This window comes from Salvelinus alpinus, chromosome 1, assembly GCF_045679555.1.
Source record: "Salvelinus alpinus chromosome 1, SLU_Salpinus.1, whole genome shotgun sequence".
Lineage (NCBI taxonomy): Eukaryota > Metazoa > Chordata > Actinopteri > Salmoniformes > Salmonidae > Salvelinus > Salvelinus alpinus.
The window spans coordinates 20790577-20811952 of NC_092086.1; the positions used below are offsets into that span (position 1 = coordinate 20790577).

General features: G+C 43.7%; 1 protein-coding gene and 1 long non-coding RNA gene across 2 annotated transcripts in view; both read left to right on the forward strand.

Moving 5' to 3' along the window:
• The window catches only part of LOC139579785 (uncharacterized), a 98812-nt gene extending 97046 nt beyond the window's left edge, over positions 1 to 1766 (forward strand). The window contains exons 2-3 of the long non-coding RNA XR_011675845.1: positions 1457 to 1504; positions 1630 to 1766. This is a non-coding gene — a long non-coding RNA (uncharacterized lncRNA). The remainder of the gene's footprint in view (positions 1 to 1456; positions 1505 to 1629) is intronic.
• A 287-nt stretch (positions 1767 to 2053) lies between these two features.
• On the forward strand, positions 2054 to 13354 carry LOC139579245 (NACHT, LRR and PYD domains-containing protein 3-like). The gene is made up of 9 exons (XM_071408147.1): positions 2054 to 2071; positions 2352 to 4207; positions 6259 to 6432; positions 7006 to 7182; positions 7361 to 7534; positions 7988 to 8161; positions 11995 to 12165; positions 12251 to 12300; positions 12448 to 13354. The coding sequence occupies exons 1-9, from the start codon at positions 2054 to 2056 to the stop codon at positions 12981 to 12983; spliced, it is 3330 nt and encodes a 1109-aa protein (XP_071264248.1). The 3' UTR covers positions 12984 to 13354.
• The last annotated feature ends 8022 nt before the right edge of the window (positions 13355 to 21376 follow it).

Consider the following 21376-nt stretch of genomic DNA (forward strand, 5'->3'; position numbering starts at 1 on the left):
GAAAAAATAATGTCAAAACTCACAATCGAAAAGATAACTGTTTTATTAGTATTTCACACTGAGAAATTATCTTGCCCTAAATATTTTTTTATTTTTTATTTTAGTGTGCTGTTGGAAAATGTGATAAAACTATAATTTGATTAGATATTTGAAATGTTAATTAGACGTTAAGTTAGAGGAAATATGTATACTGCTTATGTAAGAGAGCTTTTGGGGAAAGAAGAGGAGAGTAGGTCTGTTGCAACAGGAAATAACACTTAGTTAAGGGTATACTGAGAAAATGTATGTTGTACAATTAGAAAAACAGTGAATGTTGGAAAGAGGATCAGCGTTTTCTACCCAGAGAAATAGTATGTGCACACTTAAAAGACATCTAATAGAATTTAAAGGTGCACTAGCCAAACATTGGACTCATCTGGAACTCTGTACTGTTGGGGACTTTTTGGAGAACGGCGCTTATCTTTGTAGAGATTGTTTGCTGACAGTCCTACTGTGCCCTGAGTCTAAGATAGCAAACCTGCTAAGTTAGGGGTTCTCTTTCTCTTTCATTATCGCTCTCTCTGTCTTTCTTTCTCTCTCTCACACACACAGTGCCACGACATTTCACACCGCAGTAAATTTCTATTACCAGAAAGGTAAGGATCTTCTTTCAATAATTACAATATGTTCGATTTGTTTTGGAGTAACTTCTGAAGTAAATCTTTGTTGAACCGAATATTTAGTTTCACCTTAAAGAGGAATGGAAACACTAGGATTTAGAACACCAGCTAACTGTAAATCGCCATATTGGCATTGTTGCGTCACTGGCAGGAGAGAACATTTTGGAAGTCCCAAAAATGGCTGAATTGACCAAGTAGCTCCGAGTCTGAGAATGAGTTTATTAGCAGAGAAGGAGATTATGTTAGTTTAGGGAGCCAATAGACCTACTGAAGCCGTTCATGTTTGAGCCAACCGTTGCCCGAGATCAGAGTTCTCCATTTTCGTAGCAGTAACACAGATATGCCGCCTGAAACACCTCAGCTGGAGGGTCTGCGTAGCAGAACTACCAGGTGTGAGTGGGGATGCTGCCAGATAGAGTAGGAGTGTGTGTGCATCACAGCAGAAAAGCTTTGTGACCTGTTGCCACAAGAAAAGGGCAACCAGTGAAGAACAAGGCACCATTGAAAATACAACCCATTTTTATGCTTATTTATTTTCCCTTGTGTACTTTAACCATTTGTACATTGTTACAACACTGTATATATACATAATGACATTTGTAATGTCTTTGTTTTGAAACTTCTGTATGTGTAATGTTTACTGTTCATTTTTTATTGTTTATTTCACTTTTGTATATTATCTACCTCACTTGCTTTGGCAATGTTAACACGTTTCCCATGCCAATAAAGCCCCTTGAATCGGTGGTGACACAGCACAAAATCCCAGCGGATGGTGGCTGTATTCCATCCAGTCAGAGGTTCCTGTCAGTCTGTCTGGATGGTGGCTGTATTACATCCAGTCAGAGGTTCCTGTCAGTCTGCTTCTGGATGGTGGCTCGTATCACATCCAATCGCCAGAGGTTCCTGTCTAGGTTCCTGTCAATCTGTCTGGATGGTGGCTCTATTACATCAAGTCAGAGGTTCCTGTCAGGTTCCTGTCAGTCTGTCTGGATGGTGGCTGTATTACATCCAGTCAGAGGTTCCTGTCAGTCTGTCTGGATGGTGGCTGTTTTACATCCAGTCAGAGGTTCCTGTCAGTCTGTCTGGATGGTGGCTGTATCACATCCAGTCAGAGGTTCCTGTCAGTCTGTCTGGATGGTGGCTGAGCATCACATCGAGTCAGAGGTTCCTGTCTGTCTGGCGATGTATTTATTGGACGTGTCACTAATCGTTATGAAGTACTTACTGGCATAAGAGGTTCCTCGACCAGTCAGGCAGCCGATATGCCAGTTAAATAATTGGTGACATTTAGCTTGGCATTATGAAGAGGGTATTCATAGGAGATGTTACCATAGATACAGTATAAGTAAGTGTGGACTCAAAATGAGTAGGATGAGGAATGGAATGAGTTGAAGATGACTACTGATAAAGGAGTAGGATGAGGAATGGTGAAGAATTAGTTGACTAGTGACAAATTAAGAAAAAAACGATGAAAACCCCACAGCACCTCACTAGACCTTATAGTGGATTATTAGTAGACAGTCTCGTGAAAACCCCACAGCACCTCACTAGACCTTATAGTGGTTTATTAGTAGACAGTCTCATGAAAACACCACAGCACCTCACTAGACCTTATAGTGGTTTATTAGTAGACATTCTCATCCATATGAGTGAAAGGTGGATAAGACTTCTTCATCTTATGCTCTAACTAAGCTGTTTTATTCTGACTCTGTCCTTACAGAACTCATAAGGAGAGTTAAAGAGGAACATAAAGACAGTCTGAAGAATAAGTTTAGGTTTGTGTTTGAAGGCACTGAAGAGGAAGAAACTTCCCTGAACAGCATCTACACACAGCTCTATATCACACTGGGAGAGAATGAAGGAGTTAATAAAGAACATGAGGTTTGGCAGATTGAATATACATCCAGGAGAGAAACATCGTCAGACACTCCAATCAACTCTAATGACATATTCAAACCCTTAGCTGGACAAGAGAACGAAGAGAAGAGACCCATCAAAACTGTGCTGACAAAGGGCATTGCTGGCATTGGAAAAACAGTCTCCGTGCAGAAGTTCGTCCTTGACTGGGCCGAAGGAAAAGCCAATCAGGATTTGGATTTCATCTTTGTGCTCCCTTTCAGAGAGCTGCATTCAATCAAAGATGATGAATTAAGTCTTCATGGACTTATAAATGACTTCCACCCTGAACTTACAGAGATAGAAAACGCAAAGATATATGCTACGAGCAAAGTTCTGTTCATCTTTGATGGTCTGGATGAAAAGCGACATCCACTAAAATTCAATACCAAGAGGGTGACTGATGTTACAAAGACAGGTAACAATGTAGATGTATTGGTGACAAACCTCATTGAGGAGAAGCTGCTTCCCAAAGCTCTGATCTGGATAACCTCTAGACCTGCAGCAGCCAATCAGATTCCCCGTAGATACATCAACCTGGTGACAGAAGTACGAGGGTTCGATGAGCGACAGAAAGAGGAGTACTTCAAGAAGAGGGTCAAGAATGGGGAAGTGGCCAGAAGAATCATTGCACACATTACAACATCAAGAACCTTCAAAATCATGTGCCACATACCAGTCTTCTGTTGGATTTCCGCTAAGGTTCTTGAGGAACTGTTGAGAGAAAATGTGAATGGAGAAATCCCTACAACTCTGACTGAGATGTACACTCACTTTCTGCTCATTCAAATACAGCTGGCACAAAAGGATCCTGGGCACGAGAGAGATAAACAGAAGATCTGGGAATCAAATAAAGACTTCCTTCTGAAACTGGGAAAGCTAGCGTTTGAACATCTGGAGAAACGCAATCTCATGTTCTATGAGGAAGACCTGAATGAATATGGCATTGACATCAGTGAAGTTGCAGTCTACTCTGCGTTGTGCACAGAAATCTTTAAAGAAGAGAAGGTGTACAAAAAGAAGGTGTACTGCTTCATGCATCTGACCATTCAGGAGTTTGTTGCTGCCCTCTTTGTTTTCCACTGTTTCACAACCAAGAGCCTCAAGACGTCATCGAGCCTCAGGTCTTTCCTGATGGAAGGTTCAGAACCATATCTCAAAGCTATATTGGAGAAGGAGCCTGTAGACCTTCCCTTGGATGAGTTGGTGGAGATTGCCATGTACAATTCTGTGTCTAGAGAAAATGGAGAGATGGACATGTTCCTCCGCTTCCTTCTTGGAATGTCTATGGAATCTGTTCAGTGCCTCCTACAAGGCCTGCTGCCAAAGACAGAGAACAGTTCAGAGATTGTTAAAGAAATGAAGATAATACTTAAGGAGATGGATCTAATGGATGTCTCTCCTGAGAGGTGCCTCAATCTCTTCTCTTTGACTGAAGAAGTTAAAGACTATTCCCTACATGAAGACATTCAGAGATATCTGTCAGAAAAGGAAGCAGACAGAGAGCTCTCACCCGCTCATTGCTCAGTACTGGCCTATGTACTTCTGATGTCAGAGAAGGTGTTGGATGAGTTTGTCCTGAAGAAATATAAAACCTCCCAAAAGGGGTTTTTCAGACTTCTTCCAGCTGTGAGGAACTGCAGAAAGGCAATGTAAGAAAGATCGTCAAAATTCACACATTCCAAATAACAATGAATATACTGAATTGTTATTGTTTTCATTACCCATTACCTCTTTGACCCGAACTGCAATAGGCATGCTGTTGAGAAATCAGCATAGTCTGTATTTGGATGGCTGTTAGTATGGAACATATGCACTGGTGTAGCTCAGTTTCTCCGGACCCCCATAAAGTCGGCATTTAGGACCCCCCCCCCCAATGATGTGGTTATCTTCGGTAATATGGCACGACCTTGATCAGATAAAGCTTTTGTGCTGCGTTTTTGTGCACAACTTGGTCTTACCTTTTGTTTATCCATCTTGGACAACGCACTCACTCTCCAGCCGAGTCCGACCTGATTCACTAACTTTTTAAAAACTTGATAGCCAATTAACTGAGGAAGCAGAGGCAGGCAGCAATTAGATGCATGAAAACGATATTGTCTGATTCACCTACCACCCATGTAGATTGGACACCACGCTTGCTACATGTGGAAATTAAAAAGGAGGGTTACTGTCAAAATTATTTCTTTAAATATTTTGATAAAATTCAGACACAGGTGTGAGATGACGGGCGCATGGGCCCCCAGAGTATACTAGACCCACTTAATCTCGCACGCCCAACTATAAGAGGAGAGGTAGGCTACTTAACTGAATGTTATTTTCTTAGCCAGGCCCATCTTTTCAAAGAAAACACAATTTAATGATATCTCTATTTGAGCAAAATAAGTTGTTTTGTTGTGATCACAAGAAAATCCTAATAATTTAGGTAAATAGCGCCACAGTCAGGGAGAAAAATCTTAATGTTCAATCATAAAGTGAGAACAATTAGTTTCCCTGGCTGATATGGCTGCTACTTTAACAGAAAAAAATAAAAAATCCAACCCTAGAATATAATTTCTCAACTGAAAACTCTCAATTTCTACTGGATATCCCCTTTAACGCTGGAATCCGCACAGCGCCACTGTTCGCCCCAATACCTTTATTAGTGTTTATGTTTTGTTTAAAAAACGGAGGACAGGAGTGTCTGACAGCAATGATGTTGGGGGGAACAAAACAGTGTTTATTGTTTGAAATAACTTCTTTGTTGTTGTAATATCCCAGAAGCGCGTGGCAGTTTCACCAAGAACGGACTCCAGCTTTAATGGTGCAGACGTTCTGACGGCATGATTTTTTTGGCCTGAATGTTTGGCACTCTCCAGGGATGATAAAGAAAAATCTAAAACAATTACTGTGTATTTACAATCCCTTTCTCCAAATGGGTTACTCATTTACCTAGCACTTGTCAATTTATACATTACAGTGCATGGAAAATGCTTCTATTTCTATCGGGGGAAAAAATAAGTAGATGCTTTTTCAAACATTGAACTTTTGGGGCGGCAGGTAGCCTAGTGGTTAGAGTGTTGGGCTAGTAACCGAAAGGTTGGTGGATCGAATCTGTGAGCTGAGAAGGTAAAAATCTGTGTTCTGCCCCTGAACAAGGTAGTTCACCCACTGGTCCTAGGCTGTCATTGTAAATAAGAATTTGTTATTAACTGACTTGCCTAGTTAAATAAAATACAAAAATTCCACTTGGAACCGTCAGGTTCACTCGACCTTATTCATGGTTTTCTCACGTAAAGGTGGTGGAATTAAGTCAAGGGCAGAATACGGCATATTTGTAGACACACCTCCACCACACCTTCATTTATTCAAGCTCCACCTCAAATTAATAGTGGGTGAATAGTATTCAAGGTAAAAAAAAATTGTCAGAGAAAAGCACATAAAAAGGGAATTCCATTCCATTTAAGCGCGCTTAACTCAGGTCAGAATCGGGGCCTGTGTGCAAACAGAAATTATGGAGAACTGTGCAGATCCAAATCCTCACAGAAATAATTAGGGCAGCAGGTAGTCTAGCAGTTAAGACCGATGGGCCAGGAACCGCAAGGTTGCTGGTTTGAATCCCCGAGTTGACTAGGTGAAAAGCAAGGCCCTTAACCCTAATCACTCTTGTAAGTCTGCTAAATGACTCAAATGTAGGCTAAATGTAATTTTCCTGTTTCTGCAGAATTGAAGGCGTTTATCTGGATAGATGGTACTGTGCAACGTTGGCCTCTGCTCTCCAGTTACCAAACTCACCATTGAGAGAACTGCACCTGATAGATTCAACCTGGCTGGATTCAGAAGTGGATGTGCTCTGTACTGGACTGTCTAGCCGAGACTGTAAACTGGAAGCACTGAGGTAATTGAAGAGATTTTGTTTATTTAAAAAAATATATGTTATGTCAGCAAGTGCTGTTGAATGATGAGGTAACATTTTATTTCTTGTTTGTGTTAATATTTTCTTTGTCACTACAATGACCATTTAGGCAAACATTTGCCTCAAATTGACTTCACGTGCTAGTCGTAACTAGGAAACTCTGAAATCTTTGAGTTGCTAACTGGTTGTAGTTTTACGCGTGCCGCGTTCAATTAGTTAGCAAGTCGGAAATGTAATAGTTTCCTTCTTCTGACTAGCACGTGAATGCGGCATTAATCGAGCATCTGATGCAATATTTTAGTTCTGGGTGTCCAAGATGACATATTACTGCAAACCATGTGCTAATGCCACACCGAAACAAACTTTCTCATTAGTCGTCGCATCAGTCTGGTGACAGATGCTACGATACCAGTTATGTTACGTGCATCTGTCCACAAGAGGTTTAAGTAACATGTAATTACACATACATTTATAATAGCATGTCTCACAAAACAATCTGCCTCAATGTGTTGATGAAACAAGCTGCCTTAAAATGCATTATATCTGCAATTGCAGTCTCTGTGGGAATGGACTCTCAAACGAGGAACGTCATAATTTGGTCTCCTCTATGAAAACAGTTCTCAGCTGCAACCTGAGAGAGCTGGGCTTGAGTAACTTCACACTGCAGGATTCTGTAGTTGAGGTACTCTCTACTGGACTAGGGAGTCAACACTGTAAACTGGAGATCCTGAGGTCAGTAGGTTTTCTGTTAGTACATCAATTTGGACTGTGAATTCAAAGTCATTAATTTCTTTGTCAGGGGTTGTTTGATTTACTAAATAAATGCAGGCGTTTTGATTTAGCATGTTGGGATCTTTGAATTACATACAAAATGCATGTTATAATAAAATGAAATAAATCTTGTGTACAGGCTGAATCGAAATACACTAACAGACAACTTCTGTGAAGTACTAGTCTCAGCTATCAGCTCAAATTCCTCTCATCTGAAAGAGCTGGACATTGTTCACTGTGACCTGATCCATTTAAGAGTGGAGCTGCTCTCCACTGGACTCAAAAGTCCACACTGTAAACTGGAGAAATTGAGGTCAGTATGTTTCCTGTTCTCAGGTTTGTATTTCCTGAAGGACATAGCCTGATTATGTTCACTGATCTCCACAATCAACTCCATACTTTCAATGTTAAAGAAATATTATGGAGGATTTCTAAAACATCCCGTTGATGTTGTGGACAGGCAGTGATCAGGGGAAGGTTATACCAAATTCCAAGACACTAAGTACATATTCCTTGGAGCAAGGTCAAAATAATTAAGAGGGGTGTCATTAAGAGGCCAATGTTGATTTTAAGACAGCTACAGAGTTCAACAGCTGATATAGGAGAAAACTGTATGGATCAAAAACGGATCTGGGACACAGGCTAAAAGGTTTGGGCCAAATCCAACAAAACAGGTAGCTGAGTAAAACATTTTCAATTGTGGTGGTGGCTGGCAGGGACTGGGGAATTTCTGTCTTCATATGTTTCTTTGAAATGTTTCATTTAGGCTCTATCAATGTAATCTCAATAACGAAAGTTGTGAAGCACTGGCGTCAGCCCTTCAGACCATCCCCTCACACCTGAGAGAGCTGGATCTGAGTAACAATGACCTGAAGGATTCAGGAGTAAAGCTGCTCTCTGCTGGACTGGGGAATCCCCACTGTCAACTGGAGACTCTGAGGTTGGTAGGCTACTCTCTTTTCTATGTTTTGTTATTATGTTGATTGAATAATAACGTTTGAAAAGAACAACTGATTTGCATATACATATGAGCTTAATTTAATAAATTACCATGAAATGACTCTCTATCCAACCAACTCTTTCAAAGGTACGGTATTCAATCTGTAAGAATGAAGCATTACAGATTCCTTGGAAGAAATGTGAAGGTCATTTCCGATTCCGCTAACATGCAGCGTTTAACGTGAATGCATTATCCGCTCAAGCGGGAACATAGGGTTGAAATGTAAAGGCTGCTGTAAACATTTTTAGTAGCCTATGGTCGGGTAAAACTTTGGCCTTTTATAAATGCATTTCATGCAATTCTACGTCGTTTTACATGACTGGAGACTTTGGCAGAAACTTAATTGAAACTTTGGCACAAATAATCGAAATGGCAGGCTACTTTGACACTGACAAACCGACCGAGGTAAAGTTGGTTTTATATTCACACATTCGGACATTCAACAGACATTCAGCAGACATTTGCCAAAAGCCATTTAAAAATGTACAAATCAATAACTAATTCACCGTTTGTCACAGAATCATCAAACTTTATTTGATTTATTCTATAAATGTCTAACATACTTTTACAACCTTTGTTTTGAAGAAAGATTTCAGTTTAGATTTGATAGAAATACATAAAATCTCAAATATTGCCTTTAAAGATTAAGAATTCAATAACTAATTCAGTGATTGTCGCAGAAAAAAATAGAAAATATGCATTTATTTGCAATAACTTTAAAGAAATTTTCCTTTCAAGTGCAATTTGTTCTATATGAAGTTGTACAATGTCTACAATCTTAAATTGTATGCCAAATCAATGTTTGCATTTTTAGTGCAACAGTTCCACATTTTAAAGTAGTTAAAAGGCACAACAGTTATTTATTTATATGTCTCTAATTTAACAGCAAAGAGGCCCCTTCCAATCATTTTCTATTTTGGCTTTGTTGAAGTCCTTCTTTGTCATCTCCAGACAAGCTGAATGGTACCATCTCCTGAGGTAATAGATTCAACTGATCAACACTTACAGCCAAATGTTTAATACCCCGGGTATTCCCAGAACACATTCTGGAACGTCTATAGATTCAGTGGTCACTTTATTAGGTACAACCCTCTTTGCATCTGGAACAGCGTGAATTCAAACCAGTTGATGAAACTGGGAAAGGAGATAGACTGTTCATGTTTTTAAGTCCAGTTGGAGTTTATTACAGCCAGTACAAGCTGAGTGTTGGAATTATTTAAAAAAACAGTTTTGGAACTGTGCTCACAAAAGACCATCACAGACTGTGCTATTTGCAAACCTTTTAAAACATCCAGAAAGACAGTGGTCTTAGAAGGGCATTTATACTTTAAAATACATATTGTATGTGGATGAAAGAATTCTGCCAGTGTTTTAATGTCCTAGTTTCATATTTGTTTCTTTACCTCCAACTCTATATATCCACGTGAGCCTATGAGGACCTTGGGGATCAGATTTACCATCATACCCATTGATCAAACATATAACAGACAGACACTGCTCAAAAGGAGTTGTTTGTGATATCTACACTCAGTTGCCACTTTATTAGGTTCACCACCCTATTCACGAAAATAAATTGCTCCTACATACACCAAGTCCAGTGGTCTTGGCTTGCTAGACACTAAAGCATGCAGAGAAGTATTCAGGTATTCTGTTACTGTTTGTTTGAACTTTAGAATGTGCAAAATGAAAGTTCTTTGTTTCTGGACATTTTGAGCCTGTAATCGAACCCACAAATGCTGATGCTCCAGATACTCAACTAGTCTAAAGGCCAGTTTTATTGCTTCTTTATTCAGAACAACAGTTTTCAGCTGTGCTAACATAATTACAAAAGGGTTTTCTAATGATCAATTAGCCTTTAAAAATGATAAACTTGGATTAGCTAACACAACGTGCCATTGGAACACAGGAGTGATGGTTGCTGATAATGGGCCTCTGTATGCCTGTGTAGATATTCCATTAAAAATCTGCCGTTTCCAGCTACAATAATAATTTACTACATTAACAATGTACAATTTCTGATCAATTTGATGATATTTTAATGGACAAAAAAAAAAAAACAAGGAAATGTCTAATTGACCCAAACTTTTGAAAGGTAGTGTATGTTATGGTTCACTCTTAGTTTTCCTTATTTCCACTGTGCCCAGCTCACTCGCTGGTGATGGCGATTTGCTCGTGCCAAATGCCTCTCTCTCTCTTGCCTAAAGCATATTTTATTTAACTAGGCAATTCAGTTAAGAACAAATTATTGTTTACAAAGACGGCCTACCCAGCCAAACCCTCCTCTTACCCGGATGATACTGGGCCATTTATGTGCCGCCCTATGGGACTCCCGATCACGGCCATTGTGATACAGCACGGGATCAAACCCGGGTCTGTAGTGACGCCTCTAGCACTGAGATAAGTATTTCGTTACACCCGCAATAACATCTGCTAAACACGTGCCTTAGACCGCAGTGCCACTCAGGACGTCTAGAGTGTCTAGCGCGTTCCCGACTGTAGGCTATTCCTTGTTATTTGGCTACAATCCACAGCTAGGCTCAATAGTTAAATATATATATTTAACTATTGATACTCTTAGGCTAAATTATAGGCCTTCTCGTGGTGTAGTAGGCTATTCTGAACGATTTAATTTATTTCTGAACAGACAGCAGAAATTATTCAACTTTGTCAAATGTTTTTCAATTTATCATGGGGTGCTGCAGTTCGTTCAGAACCCTTCGCGGCTATGATTTTATAAGGACATAAACGATGAAGTGCAACGCTGGAGAGATGAGAGTTGCAGGCTCATGTCTATCAGAGCAGAGAGGGAGAGAGATCATAGAAAGTGAATCTCATTCTAGTTACGTGAGAGATACTGGCGCGCTTCTCACACAGCTACGACCATGCGTTGGTCTCAAACATAGGTTAGTTACAATGTTGCTCAAACCATAAACCCGGGCCGGGCCAACCCAAGTGAACTCTTACATTATTAGGCCCGGGCTGAAAATCAACTTTTTCACATTACGTTTTTTTTTTTGTGGGGGCAGGAGAATTAACGAAGAGGCAACTCGAAAGAACTTTGATCGCTTTTATTATAATTTTTACATTGCAAAAAGTTTAAATAATCTTTCATGCCAGGAGAGGTACCGGATCCGGTCAAATAGGTTCCAGAACAAAACAGTCTAAAACGGAGAAGCTTAAACACAAGGCGGAAATGTTTTGTACCAAAAATTGCACCCAACAGTTGTGAACATCAATATACATCGCTCTAGAATTAACCAATGCATATCTGATTAGACAATAGGAGAACGATAACAAATTGCGCGATTGATTTAGATGTTTCGTGTCAGCTTTCTTTTCTGACTGGCGAGTTTGTTTAGGCTACATGATCATCTAATCAAACATCAACAATGTTATATCCCACGAAGGGGAACACTTACTGTAAGTAGTTGCTGTATCGGTGCGTTTAATCCCCATCGATAAATCAATTTTGATAAATAAACACGCGGGTCAAAACTTTTTTGTCCCATGTCTATGATTTCCGACGATACCCCCATCCTTTTGAGACATAGTTTCAAACTTTTCCCCGATAGTAAAGTACAGGAAAAAGGTGGTTTGCACAGGTAATCCTATGAATATTGTCAGTTTCTATTTTGAAAGCAATCCTATGGCAGATAGGTGGATCATAAAGTGGGCGTGTCTTGAGCCTTGTAATTTGGTCTCTTGTCTGAATCTGCTGTGAGTGATAAAAGCAGGATTTATGTGCCAAGGATCATCATTACCTCTCTTTGCAGGCTGCCATTCTGTAGAGTCACAGAGGAAGGCTGTGATTCTCTGGCTTCAGCACTAACGTCAAACCCCTCCCACCTGAGAGAGCTGGACCTGAGCTACAATCACCCAGGAGACTCAGGAGTGAAGATGCTCTCTGCTACGATGGAAGATCCAGCCTGTAGACTGAAAATCAAGTCAGTGCAGATGATGAAAATAATGCAAGATACTCTAGTAAGACCTGTAGTATATTCACTGTCTGTTCTCCTGCCTCTCACACAGTATGGACCACAACGAAGAGTGCTGGGTGAATCTGGAGCTGCTGAAGAAGTGTAAGAATACCCTATACTTGACATATAATCTCAGTAACATTGATACAAAATAAAGTATTATAATACACAAACAATGTTTTAAAGTAGTTTGACATTCAATTACACTCGTGATTTAATGCAGCTGATCCTCTCTTACCTCGTCTACAGATGCCTGTGATCTCACACTGGACCCAAACACAGCAAACAGACACCTCTCTCTGTCTGAAGGAAACAGAGTGGTGAGATATGAGATTGAGGAACAGCCATATCCTGATCACCCGGAGAGATTTTATGGCGTTTTTCAGGTTCTTTGTAGAGAGGGTCTGACTGCGCGCCATTACTGGGAAACGGAGTCAAGTGGTGACGTTGTTCTCGGAGTGACGTACAAAGGAATCAAAAGAAGAGGCGACATCAGTGATGACTTTGCCATTGGACACAATGACAAGTCCTGGTGTATGGAGGACAAAACACATTTTTGTCATAATGGCGCAGCTATTAAATTCCCCCCATTTAGGGACCCCTCCAGGCATAGAATAGGAGTGTATCTGGACTGGCTGGCTGGCACTCTGTCCTTCTACACGGTCTTCTCTGACACATTGACCCACCTGTACACATTCCACACCACATTCACTGAGCCCCTCTATCCAGCTTTTGGACTAGCCGGCTGTAACCCTTGCTCAGTGTCCTTGTGCCAGGTAGAGTAGCCTTTTCGGTCCTGGAGGAACACCTGGGTCTCCATGACAACAGTCACACACACCATCCTGTTCTAACACAACCATGTGACTTGATGGCATTGACAGTGGTCATGAATTCAGACATGGACATTAATAAATCACAGTTGTGGGGAGATGATTTATATTGTATTCCTGTGACTGTACATCCATGCTCTGTTCTGTAAAACGCCTTTGACTTTGAATACGAGATATTTTATTGTTAAGTGTGATCAAATCATTTGTAAATATTACTCGTTTGTTAAATGTGTTGCATCATACAGGAAACATAACACACCTGTCTCTGTCTGTGTACAGTAGGCCAGAGTTTCTCAAGAGAAATAAAGCTTTGGTTAAGACACTCATTTAATTTTAGCATTGACTGATATTGGTCAATGTTGGTGGTGAATATTGAAGTGAATTTGGTGGATTGCCAGATAGAGGTATACACACACAACCTTCTGGACCAGATAGAGGTATAAACACACAACCTTCTGGACCAGATAGAGGTATAAACACACAACCTTCTGGACCAGATAGAGGTATAAACACACAACCTTCTGGACCAGATAGAGGTATAAACACACAACCTTCTGGGCCAGATAGAGGTATAAACACACAACCTTCTGGGCCAGATAGAGGTATAAACACACAACCTTCTGGACCAGATAGAGGTATAAACACACAACCTTCTAGACCAGATAGAGGTATAAACACACAACCTTCTGGACCAGATAGAGGTATAAACACACAACCTTCTGGACTAGATAGAGGTATAAACACACAACCTTCTGGACCAGATAGAGGTATAAACACACAACCTTCTAGACCAGATACAGACCTTCTCCAGATCCTTCAGGTTTCGGGGCTGTCGCTGGGCAATACGGACTTTCAGCTCCCTCCAAAGATTTTCTATTGGGTTCAAGTCTGGAGACTGGCTAGGCCACTCCAGGACCTTGAGATGCTTCTTACGGAGCCACTCCTTAGTTGCCCTGGCTGTTTGTTTCGGGTCGTTGTCATGCTGGAAGACCCAGCCACGACCCATCTTCAATGCTCTTACTGAGGGAAGGAGGTTGTTGGCCAAGATCTCGCAATACATGGCCCCATCCATCCTTCCCTCAATACGGTGCAGTCGTCCTGTCCCCTTTGCAGAAAAGCATCCCCAAAGAATGATGTTTCCACCTCCATGCTTCACAGTTGGGATGGTGTTCTTGGGGTTGTACTCATCCCTCTTCTTCCTCCAAACACTGCGAGTGGAGTTTAGACCAAAAAGCTCTATTTTTGTCTCATCAGACCACATGACCTTCTCCCATTCCTCCTCTGGATCATCCAGATTGTCATTGACAAACTTCAGACGGGCCTGGACATGCGCTGGCTTGAGCAGGGGGACCTTGCGTGCACTGCAGGATTTTAATCCATGACGGCGTAGTGTGTTACTAATGGTTTTCTTTGAGACTGTGGTCCCAGCTCTCTTCAGGTCATTGACCAGGTCCTGCCGTGTAGTTCTGGGCTGATCCCTCACCTTCCTCATGATCATTGATGCCCCACGAGGTGAGATCTTGCATGGAGCCCCAGACCGAGGGTGATTGACCGTCATCTTGAACTTCTTCCATTTTCTAATAATTGCGCCAACAGTTGTTGCCTTCTCACCAAGCTGCTTGCCTATTGTCCTGTAGCCCATCCCAGCCTTGTGCAGGTCTACAATTTTATCCCTGATGTCCTTACACAGCTCTCTGGTCTTGGCCAGTATGGAGAGGTTGGAGTCTGTTTGAGTGTGTGGACAGGTGCAGTTAATACAGGTAATGAGTGGAGAATAGGAGGGCTTCTTAAAGAAAAACTAACAGGTCTGTGAGAGCCGGAATTCTTACTGGTTGGTAGGTGATCAAATACTTATGTCATGCAATAAAATGCAAATTAATTACTTAAAAATCATACAATGTGATTTTCTGGATTTTTGTTTTAGATTCCGTCTCTCTCGCAGTTGAAGTGTACCTATGATAAAAATTACAGACCTCTACATGCTTTGTAAGTAGGAAAACCTGCAAAATCGGCAGTGTATCAAATACTTGTTCTCCCCACTGTATGCGAGAATGCTATTCATTGACTACAGCTCAGCGTTCAACACCATAGTGCCCTCAAAGCTCATCACTAAGCTAAGGACCCTGTTACTAAACACCGCCCTCTGCAACTGGATGCTGGACTTCCTGACGGGCCGCCCACGGGTGGTAAGGGTAGGTAACAACACATCCGCCCCACTGATCATCAACATGGGGGCCCCTCAGGGGTGCGTGCTCAGTCGCCTCCTGTACTCCTTGTTCACTCATGACTGCACGGCCAGGTACGACTCCAACACCATCATTAAGTTTGCCGATGACACAACAGTGGTAGGCCTGATCACCGACAATGACGAGACAGCCTATAAGGAGCAGGTCAGAGACCTGACCGTGTGGTGCAAGGACAACCTCTCCATCAACGTGATCAAGACAAAGGAGATTATTGTGGACTACAGGAAAAGGAGGACCGAGAACGCCTCCATTCTCATCGACGGGGCTGCAGTGGAGCAGGTTGAGAGCTTCAAGTTCCTTGGCGTCCACATCACCAACAAACTAACATGGTCCCAGCACACCAAGACAGTCGTGAAGAGAGCACGACAAAACCTATTCCCCCTCAGGAGATTTGGCATGGGTCCTCAGATCCTCAAAAGGTTTTACAGCTGCACCATCGAGAGCATCCTGACCCGGTTGCATCACTGCCTGGTATGGCAACTGCTCGGCCTCTGACCCCACGGCACTACAGAGGGTAGTGTGTACGGCCCAGTACATCACCGGGGCCAAGCTTCCTGCCATCCAGAACCTCTATACCAGTCGGTGTCAGAGGAAGGCCCTAAAAATGGTCAAAGACTCCAGGCACCCTAGTCAGACTGTTCTCTCTGCTACCGCACGGCAAGCGGTACCGGAGCGCCAAGTCTAGATCCAAGAGGCTTCTAAACAGCTTCTACCCCAAGCCATAAGACTCCTGTACATCAAATCAAATGGCTACCAAGACTATTTTCATTGCTGCTCTCTGTTATTATCATGCATAGTCACTTTAATAACTCTACCTACATGTACATATTACCTCGATTACAGTTGAAGTCGGAAGTCATTAAAACTTGTTTTTCACCAATCCACAAATTTCTTGTTAACAAACTATAGTTTTGGTAAGTTGGTTAGGACATCTACTTTGTGCATGTCACAAGTAATTTTTCCAACAATTGTTAACAGAGAGATTATTTCACTTATAATTCAATGTATCACAATTCCAGTGGGTCAGAAGTTTACATACACTTACTGTGACTGTGCCTTTAAACAGCTTAGAAAATTCCAGAAAATGATGTCATGGCTTTAGAAGCTTCTAATTGACAATATTTGAGTCAATTGGAGGTGTACCTGTGGATGCATTTCAAGGCCTACCTTCAAACTCAGTGCCTCTGCTTGACATCATGGGAAAATCAAAGGAAATCAGCCAAGACCTCAGAAAAAAAATTGTAGACCTCCACAAGTCTGGTTCATCCTTGGGAGCAATTTCCAAATGCCTGAAGGTACCACGTTCACCTGTACAAACAATAGTATGCAAGCTATTGGAGTGGCCATCACAAAGCCCTGACCGCAATCCCACAGAAAATGTGTGGGCAAAATTGAAAAAGCGTGTGCGAGCAAGGAGGCCTACAAACCTGACTCAGTTACACCAGCTCTGTCAGGAGGAATGGGCCAAAATTCCCCCAATTTATTGTGGCAAGCTTGTGGAAGGCTACACGAAACATTTGACCCAAGTTAAACAATTTAAAGGCAATGCTACCAAATACTAATTGAGTGTATGTAAACTTCTGACCCACAGGGAATGTGATGAAAGAAAGAAATGCTGAAATAAATAATTCTCTACTATTATTCTGACATTTTACATTCTTAAAATAAAGTGTTGATCCTAACTGACCTAAGACAGTGTCACGTTCGTCATATGAATCGGACCAAGGTGCAGCATGGTATGCGTACATTCTTCTTTATTAAAGAAAGAACACTGAACAAACTAACAAAACGAACGAAACGTGAAGCTATATGAAATAGTGCAGACAGGCAACTAAACATAGAATAAGAACCCACAAACACCAAATGGGGAAATGGCTACCTAAATATGATCCCCAATCAGAGACAACGATAAACAGCTGCCTCTCATTGGGAACCATATCAGGCCACCATAAACATACAAACCCCGAGACAATATAAAACCCAGAGACAATACAAAACCCCTAGACAATACAAAAAACTAGCGTAATCCACCCTAGTCACACCCTGACCTAACCAAAATATAAAGAAAACATAGATATCTCAGGTCAGGGCGTGACAGAGAGGGAATTTTTACTAGGATTAACTGTCAGGAATTGTGAAAAACTGAGTGTAAATGTATTTGGCTAAGGTGTATGTAAACTTCCGACTTCAACTGTACGTATTGTTCGTTACTGTCTCTGCCTGGCTAGCTTGCCCAGGCAAACATTAAATTGCAGGGGCACCATGTGTTCCGTTCTAAGGTAATGTTTGCTGACAATGCATTTTTTGGTAAGCTAGGTAGGTGTAACAGCGTTCCTCCTCCTCTTCATCCGAAGAGGAGGAGCAGGGATTAAACCAAGGCGCAGCGTTGTGAAATGACATGATTATTTATTAAACAAAACAGACGAAGACGAAAACGAACTATACTTGAATAAACTAACAAAATAACAAAACGAATGTAGACAGACCTGGACGTAAGAACTTACATGTAACACGAAGAACGCACGAACAGGAAAAATGACTACATAAAACGAAACGAACAAACAAACCGAAAACAGTCCCGTATGGTGCAACATAGACACAGACACAGGAGACAACCACCCACGACAAACAATGTGAAAACACCTACCTTAATATGATTCTCAATCAGAGGAGATGAAAACCACCTGCCTCTAATTGAGAACCATATTAGGTACCCAAACCAACATAGAAACAGAAAACATAGACTGCCCACCCAAATTCACGTCCTGACCAACTAACACATACAAAACTAACAGAAACCAGGTCAGGAACGTGACATAACCCCCCCCCCTCAAGGTGCGAAGTCCGGGTGCACCAGCACAAAGTCTAGGGGAGGGTCTGGGTGGGCATCTGACCACGGTGGTGGCTCAGGCTCTGGGCGAGGTCCCCACCCCACCATAGTCAATCCCAGCTTACGTCTCCCCCTTAGAATGACCACCCTCCTTTTCCACCCACCTAATATAAGGGGCAACACCAAGATAAGGGACAGCTCCGGGACAAGGTAGCTCAGGACAGCGAGGTAGGTCGGGATAGAGAGGTAGCTCAGGATAGAGAGGTAGCTCAGGATAGAGAGGTAGCTCAGGATAGAGAGGTAGCTCAGGATAGAGAGGTAGCTCAGGATAGAGGGGCAACTCCGGACTGAAGGGCAGCTCCGGACAGAGAGACAGCTCTGGACTGAGGGGCAGTTCTGGATTACTAGCCGCTTCGGGCTGAGGGGCAGCTCATGGCTGACTGACGGCTCTGGACGCTCATGGCAGGCTGACGGCTCTGGACGCTCATGGCAGGCTGACGGCTCTGGACGCTCATGGCAGGCTGACGGCTCTGGACGCTCATGGCAGGCTGACGGCTCTGGACGCTCATGGCAGGCTGACGGCTCTGGACGCTCATGGCTCGCTGACGGCTCTGGACGCTCATGGCTCGCTGACGGCTCTGGCTGCTCATGGCTCGCTAACGGCTCTGGACGCTCATGGCTCGCTAACGGCTCTGGACGCTCATGGCTCACTGGCGGCTCTGGCAGATCCTGTCTGGCTGGCGGCTCTGGCAGATCCTGTCTGGTTGGCGGCTCTGGCAGATCCTGTCTGGTTGGCGGCTCTGGCAGATCCTGTCTGGTTGGCGGCTCTGGCAGATCCTGTCTGGTTGGCGGCTCTGGCAGATCCTGTCTGGTTGGCGGCTCTGGCAGATTCTGTCTGGTTGGCGGCTCTGGCAGATCCTGTCTGACGAATGGCTCTAGCGGCTCCTGACTGACTATCGGCTCTGACGGCTCGGGACAGACGGACGGCTCTAATGGCTCGGGACAGACGGACGGCTCAGACGGCGCTGGGCAGACGGACGGCTCAGACGGCGCTGGGGAGACGGACGGCTCAGACGGCGCTGGGGAGACGGACGGCTCAGACGGCGCTGGGGAGACGGACGGCTCAGACGGCGCTGGGGAGACGGACGGCTCAGACGGCGCTGGGGAGACGGATGGCTCAGATGGCGCTGGGGAGACGGATGGCTCAGATGGCGCTGGGGAGACGGATGGCTCAGATGGCGCTGGGGAGACGGATGGCTCAGGTGGCGCTGGGGAGACGGATGGCTCAGATGGCGCTGGGGAGACGGATGGCTCAGATGGCGCTGGGGAGACGGATGGCTCAGATGGCGCTGGGGAGACGGATGGCTCAGATGGCGCTGGGGAGACGGATGGCTCAGATGGCGCTGGGGAGACGGATGGCTCTGGCCGGATAAGGCGCACTGTAGACCTGGTGCGTGGTGCCGGAACTGGAGGCACCGGGCTAAGGACACGCACCTTCATGCTAGTGCGGGGAGCAGGGACAGGGCACACTGGACTCTCAAAGCGTACTCTGTGCCTGGTGCGTGGTACCGGCACTGGTGGCACCGGGCTGAGTGCACGCACATCAGGACTAGTACGGGGAGAAGTAACAGTGTGTACAGGACTCAGGAGACGCACAGGTGGCTTAGTGCGTGGTGCCGGAACTGGAGGCACTGGGCTGGAGACACGCACCATAGGAAGAGTGCGTGGAGGAGGAACAGGGCTCTGAAGACGCACTGGAAGCCTGGTGCGTGGTGTAGGCACTGTTGGTACTAGGCTGGGGCGGGGAGGTGGCGCCGGAAATACCGGACCGTGCAGGGGTACTGGCTCCCTTGAGCATTGAGCCTGCCCAACCTTACCTGGTTGAATGCTCCCCGTCGCCCGACCAGTGTGGGGAGGTGGAATAACCCGCACCGGGCTATGTAGGCGAACCGGGGACACCATGCGTAAGGCTGGTGCCATGTAAGCCGGCCCGAGGAGACGCACTGGAGACCAGACGCGTTGAGCCGGCCTCATGACACCTGGCTCAATACCCAATCTATCCCTACCAGTGCGGGGAGGTGGAATAACCCGCACCGGGCTATGCACACTTACAGGAGACACCGTGCGCTCTACTGCGTAACACGTGTCTGCCCGTACTCCCGCTCTCCACGGTAAGCCTGGGAAGTGGGCGCAGGTCTCCTACCTGCCCTAGGCCCACTACCTCTTGGCCCACTACCTCTTAGCCTCCCCCCAATAAATTTTTGGGATTTCTTCTCGGGCTTCCTTGCTAGCCTCGTACCTTCATATTTGCGGTTCCTCTCTCCGGTTGCCTCCGCTCTCCTAATCGCCTCCAGCTGTTCCCATGGGAGGCGATCCCTTCCAGCCAGGATCTCCTCCCATGTGTAGCAACCCTTTCCGTTTAGTACGTCCTCCCATGTCCACTGCTCGAACTCACGCTGCTTGGTTCTGGATTGGTGGGTGGTCCTGTAACGGCGTTCCTCCTCCTCTTCATCCGAAGAGGAGGAGCAGGGATTAAACCAAGGCGCAGCGTTGTGAAATGACATGATTATTTATTAAACAAAACAGACGAAAACGAACTATACTTGAATAAACTAACAAAATAACAAAACGAATGTAGACAGACCTGGACGTAAGAACTTACATGTAACACGAAGAACGCACGAACAGGAAAAATGACTACATAAAACGAAACGAACAAACAAACCGAAAACAGTCCCGTATGGTGCAACATAGACACAGACACAGGAGACAACCACCCACAAACAAACAATGTGAAAACACCTACCTTAATATGATTCTCAATCAGAGGAGATGAAAACCACCTGCCTCTAATTGAGAACCATATTAGGTACCCAAACCAACATAGAAACAGAAAACATAGAATGCCCACCCAAATTCACGTCCTGACCAACTAACACATACAAAACTAACAGAAACCAGGTCAGGAACGTGACAGTAGGTAATATGTCACATAGCTATTTCGGGTTAATATAAAACTTACACAAAAATTACAAAGTTTAGAAACAGCGCTTAGGCGACTAAATGCCCTGTTTACTTCATAGCTAGTAGTATGCCCACCACTAGCTAACTATACAGACATTACGGCCGTTAACTAGCTAACTTATCAACGTGTAAATATAACATTCTCTGGCAATATAGCTAGCTAAAGGCTTTTCGTACTTGAAGAATATTATCTAACGTTTCCACAAATATTTTGTGTAGAAAACATGTGTAGAGAGATCAGAACTACA